The sequence below is a fragment of the Raphanus sativus genome, chromosome 4 (genome assembly GCF_000801105.2).
Source record: "Raphanus sativus cultivar WK10039 chromosome 4, ASM80110v3, whole genome shotgun sequence".
Lineage (NCBI taxonomy): Eukaryota > Viridiplantae > Streptophyta > Magnoliopsida > Brassicales > Brassicaceae > Raphanus > Raphanus sativus.
Genome location: NC_079514.1, coordinates 12272523 through 12278522, shown reverse-complemented (window position 1 = coordinate 12278522; position 6000 = coordinate 12272523). Strand labels below are relative to the sequence as shown.

Sequence of the window (6000 nt, the reverse complement as noted above, 5' to 3'; positions counted from 1 at the left end):
ATAATTTTTTAGTGATGACGAATAAATATATATGGTACGGATCTATGTATGGATTTGGTAATAGGGTACTTGTAAAATCTTAATTGGGTAAGAAAAATAATGAGCTGGTTCTCATTATGTGTCAACACTTGTTCGAAGAATAGAGGTTTTCCAAGATTGTTTCCGTGATTGAGGAACTCAAGTTAAAATTTATATAATTAAGAAGGCTAATGATAGACCATACATTCACATATGCTACATAATTAACTATAGGGTCTTAAACTAAAGTAAATGAAATAAAATATATAGAATAAACTCCTATAAAAAGTAAGAAGTGACTGTTCTTAAGCATATATAGATACACATAATATATATATACACATGTTCAGCCCACAACTATCAAACATAGTTGAGAAAATTAAGCGCCCTGTTACGTGCACAAATATACACATAAGTTTTAGTATTGGTTTGTGTGTGAAAGAGTGTCTGAGAATTGAAGAGATATGCTTGACTGGGGAGTTGATCAAGTTCATCACCAAAACCATGATCTTTATCAACAACAAGGATGTAGAAAGGGACCATGGACACCTGAAGAAGATAAACTTCTTGCTGAGTATGTTACTTCAAATGGGGAAGGAAGATGGAGCTCTGTTGCTAAGTGTGCAGGTAAACTATTTTGATTTTACCATGGCTACATATATTTTTTCTTTTTATGTACATGTTACTCATCTAATCTTCATTGTTGCTCTATCAAAAGCTCGTATGACCATAAATAAAAGACAAGTGGGGAGATCATATATATGGGGTATAGTTGACTTAATGAAGCTCTTGATGATAATACATGTTTGATGTTTATTTTGTCATTTCTAATGAATGCTTTTCATGGTTAGCAATAAGACAATGTCATGGTGGAATAAACTTTTAGGGTTTATTTTTTTTAGAAAATAAAAAAAGATGATGATCTTATGATTCCTTGTTTTATGGAGTTGACTTCGATTATTCTGGGTACATGTTGATCGAGATACTGTTAAAATAGGAAACATTCACATTATATCTTATAATATAGATAAAGATCATCAAGTTGCATTAAATTGGACATGTTCATGTTTTGTCAAACCCATTCTTAGTGCTCTTTTTAATATTTTTGTTCGTCATGGAATTGTAAATTAGGGTTGAATAGAAGTGGCAAAAGCTGTAGACTAAGGTGGGTGAACTACTTAAGGCCAGGGCTTAAGAGAGGACAAATCACACCTCAAGAAGAAGGAATCATCCTAGAGCTTCATTCCCTTTGGGGTAACAAGTAAGCTCCTTTCTTCTTTCAAAATGCTAATTAAATTCGAGAAGCTAAATGCAAACTTATATAGCTAGTAGTACTTACTAGTTATCTGACAACATGAGTGATATACATTTTAGATTTATTTTACTAATAGTATGCATGATTCATTATTGCGTTGTTCGGTCCCTTTTATTATCGTACATTTGTAGTTGTATATATACCAACGCTCACTTTCTGTACATATTCAGATACTTCATGGGCATGCATTTACATATAGTTTTCGCAAAATATATATAGGTGGTCAACAATCGCAAGATATTTACCAGGACGAACAGATAATGAAATCAAGAATTATTGGAGAACCCATTACAAGAAAAAGGAAAAATCTTTTTCGAAGCAAGAAAAAGTCAAAAGATCCCGGAAACAGCTAGATCTGAAACCACAACCGCAACAGCAGACACAATCTTCTCAGCTTGTGTCTAAAGACCACATGAATCTCGACAACGAGCAAAACACTTTCTCTTACCAGACTGGTGTCTTCAGTGACCAATTTCTTATGCCCCAAGTTGTTGCAGCAACCTCAAGCGACCACTCCATGATGGACGAACGTAACTTGTGGGACAGCTTGTGGAGTCTAGACGACCATGATCCACACCATTTTGGTGGTGGCTCGGAACAGAGAACTGCTACTAACATTGCTGAGAAGTTTAACGGCTGCGGAATTAATGCTCCTTTCTGTGGGTCATGGGATTATAGTTATGATGGATTTAACACTGGAGGCTATAATTATAATTAGTAGTATGTACGGAGATATGAACAGGGAAAGCTGCGTCTTCGTACGGACTAGAAGAAAGAAAGATCTCGATTTGTATATTTCTAACCTTTGTAGTGCCTTACTAGATAGACCGGACTAGTGAGGTTAATAAAATGGTTTGGAATATATTATATGTGTCTTGATAAATCTACTTTTTTTCCTTTTGTAAACGCTTTATGGAATCAAGTCTCCTGATTTTTCGTTTCGTATATTTCTCTTTTAGCTTATCTTTTAGCGAGTAAGCTTCGGAGTCTAGCTTACTTAAGCGGCGGTTGAGTGTAGAGCGCGGTGACAGGTCTATGGAACTGAAATAACCTTAACACTCAAATAAATTTAGGTATTAATCAGTTTCTTCGGATATCTATAAATTAGGATTCAGTTTCTCTTAGATATAAAGACGATGAATCTGTTAAAACTATACTAAATACACGGTTCAGTTTTCATATAAATGTTTTCGGTAAGGTTAATGAATCAATGAAACAGATGGAATCAATCCCTTATATTTTGATGCCAAACGGGCTGGTTCGTGTTTATTATAACCCATCTCATGGTATAGTTTTTATTTCTTAATCGCAATGAGCCGGCCTGTTAGGACCGCGGTCCATATATTTATATCCACTCCGTCGTCTTAAATCCAAAGGTTTCATGCGCCAGTCCGTGGGCTTACCAATGAGATGAAATGTTCATGATCATGTTCATGTCTCAACCAAAATTTTTAATATCTTTTTTGGATCAATAAAATGTTCATGCTTTTTTGGCCAAATTTTGTAAGTTCATTATTTTACAGTAGAATTTATTATTATTATTTTTTTTTTTCAAAACAACGTTGTTTTGATTTCCGTTAAAAATTAAATGTCGGTTAAATGAAAATCAAAATTGACTAAATTTGTATTTAATTTGATTTGGTCAAGTATAAATTTATATTTAAATATTAATGAAGAGTTTATGTTTTTTTAATGAAAGTGTGTCAGTTTGGTACTTACATGACCATTTTCTCATTTTAGTAGTTTTAATTATAGAATATGATTTGTGCTTTTGAAATTAAGTTTTTTCCTGTTTTTGAAGATAATTTAAAATATTGAAGATAGTTAACTTTTGGATTTCTATAGGTGTTTTGAAATTTATTAATACATCAATAAGTACATAAAATAAAACAAAATTAAAAAACATCAAATTAACTTATAAGGAACTAAAAACATAGTTACAATAATAAATTCATTTATAATGATTGTATTATTATATTTTTATGACATTGTCAACCCAATGCTAAGGGATAAAATAGCCCGAAGCAGATCCATCATAATAAGAAGTAACAAATCCTAATCCTTTACAAAGGCCGAACATTAGAAAAGTTAACACAAATTATAACGCTACCATAAGCATCTAATATAATACAAGAAGGGATTTAAGTTGATGGAAGGACTAAAATTATCAATATAGACAGACGAACAAACTTCATTATACCACAGCATTATTGGCAATATAAAAAAAATTACTAGAGCATTTCCACTGCAAATTTTCACTTATTTCTTAAAAATAAAATAATTCTATTATAGAAATAAATTTCACTTTAATTGTACTCTATTTTTTTTTAAATTGAGTAATTATACAATTTTAGTTTTATGCTAATTTTAATTCGTTTTGATGTGGAAAATAAAGTAACGAACAAAAAATTAAATGTATTATTATATTTATATAATAAAATTGTTTTATTTTGTTATGAAGTGAAAAATAAAATGGAATTAAAGAATATTTCTATTTAAACTCTATTTTTGAATAAAAATCAGAATATTGGTTGAAGATGTTCTTACCGTATATCCTCGTATATGCGCTAGTTACATGTTAAACCAAATTGGATGAAGTTGTGATTGTAATTAAAACTGAAATCGAGTTTGTGATTAGTCTCAGTAATTCTCTAGATTGTTGACGTGATCTTAACCATCCTTTATTGTATGGAATTAACAATTTAAAATTTATATCAAACAAAACATCAATATGAAAATGTTTGTTTTAGTCACAATCACCAACCAAATTATGTATGAGCAAGATAATGCACATAATACGTTGAGCTATTTTTCGTTAAAATCAGCGAGTGCGCTCCCTTAGAATCATTCTTCACACTATTTGTATTATTATAATCTTGTCCTTATATTTTTATAAGAAATCTATATTTTACAAACTAATCATCAATATATTTAGACTTTTATAAAGAAGATGCCTCTTTTATATGGATAGTTACAATAATTTGTTTCTTATTAAATTATACTTTTATCATAAACATCAAGAGATTCGTTCACTAAGAGACCAAATTTCTCTATGATCCATTTTTTTACAATAGATTTCACAACATTTTCGAGAAAAATAATAAATAATCTTGTTATAACTAAAAATTACCTATATTTTCTGCAGAAATTAATATTTATATCATAAATAAACAAGGACATTAAGAAATATCAAAAACATGATCGGTTGGTTTATTTTTAGTCAAACATATATAAAACTTAAAATGATATCAGATTCTGATCTAAAAATCAAAATAAATAGTTCGAAAATCAAATCATTTCAATCATGAGAAATGATATCTCATCAAAAAAGCAAAAAAAAAATAAAATAAAAGATATATATAAAAGTATGGACTAATCCATCTATTTATTGACAATTAACCTTTAAATAGAAATCTATAAAACTTACTTTTTTAAATAAAATATGGAAATAGTAGAGGGTTTTCCATTAAAAAGTGTTATATGAACATACTAACTCTCAGTGTTACGAAAAATGAACATACTAACTCTCAAGAAGTTAGTTCTTACAATTCCCATAGTATGTAAATTAATGTATGGATGTTGATGCATTTGTAAGTTTCCAATCGTTTCAATAGTTTATTTTTAATCTGTGGTCTACCCACATGGATGTTGATGCATTTGTGCCCATTTTCCAAAAGAGGGTTCGATTAATAATTATTGTGATGGATGCTCAAAAGGAAAAGAAAGAAAGAAAAGAAAGGTTGATGGTGCAAACTGGAGCATGCAAGAATGGTGCCAATTATATGCAGCATCTTCTCTAATCCTCAACTATCATTCTTTAATATGTTTAAGAATCTTCTCACGCTTTAACTAATATTAGTGGACTCTTCTTGATTTCTAGAACAATTGTATTATTAAAGATGTTCTATTACTTTTATCTCTTTCCCTTGATTTTAAAATAACTTACACTAATAAAAATGTTCTGTATAACCACGGAAAAATCGCAGCCATATAATCAAAAATGGGAAAATTTGGAAAAGTGCACTTAGATGAAATTATATTTTGAAAACTACACTTTTAAAAAAAAAAAATTTAAACTACACTTACTCATAAATGAAATGACTATATTTTCCAAATTTTATATTTATATTATCCAATATCTAACTTGATATTTAATTTAAATCAGAAAATACATATTAAAAATTAAAACAAATTTATCAACAATCATTATTTTTAATACTCTTAACATAAAATAGAAAAATAACTCCACTAACTACTTGATGATCAACCAGATCCTTATTCTTAGAAAATAACATTTTTAAAAACAAAAATTGTTGAACACTTAACTGAATCACTAAACATCTTTTACTCTAATCTTGTGACTTTTTTCTTGTTTTTATATACATATATACACATGAAATAATCCAAACAAATTTCTTTAGAGTCAAACAGTGTGTTTATGTATTTCTCCTCTCTTTCTTACAATTTTTTTCCTTACTGATAAATTCTTCTAAAACAAAATCTCTGTGTGTTTGTATGGAACACATAAGAACTCTTGCAAATAATTTCATGTATCTTACCATTCTTAAAATGTTTGAATTATCTGTTTTTATGATGTGAAAATGATGAACTGCTAAAATGAAAAGATTCAACCAAATTTTTTTCTTCCACAAAACACCAAATGATAA

At 29.2% G+C, this 6000-nt stretch overlaps 1 protein-coding gene across 1 annotated transcript; it reads left to right on the top strand.

Annotated features, from left to right (window-relative positions):
- The first annotated feature begins 400 nt into the window (after nt 1-400).
- On the top strand, nt 401-2192 carry LOC108853111 (MYB-like transcription factor EOBII). The gene is made up of 3 exons (XM_018626571.2): nt 401-645; nt 1150-1279; nt 1553-2192. Exons 1-3 carry the CDS (start codon nt 483-485, stop codon nt 2049-2051), a joined length of 792 nt encoding a protein of 263 aa, XP_018482073.1. The 5' UTR covers nt 401-482; the 3' UTR covers nt 2052-2192.
- Nucleotides 2193-6000: the final 3808 nt, after the last annotated feature.

Bases quoted from the DNA above. Each gene is read 5' to 3' on its own strand.
- LOC108853111 (XM_018626571.2), top strand. From the start codon at position 483: ATGCTTGACTGGGGAGTTGATCAAGTTCATCACCAAAACCATGATCTT. The intron at 646-1,149 runs GTAAACTATTTT...ATTGTAAATTAG, and splicing joins CTCTGTTGCTAAGTGTGCAG to GGTTGAATAGAAGTGGCAAA. The intron at 1,280-1,552 runs GTAAGCTCCTTT...AAATATATATAG, and splicing joins CATTCCCTTTGGGGTAACAA to GTGGTCAACAATCGCAAGAT.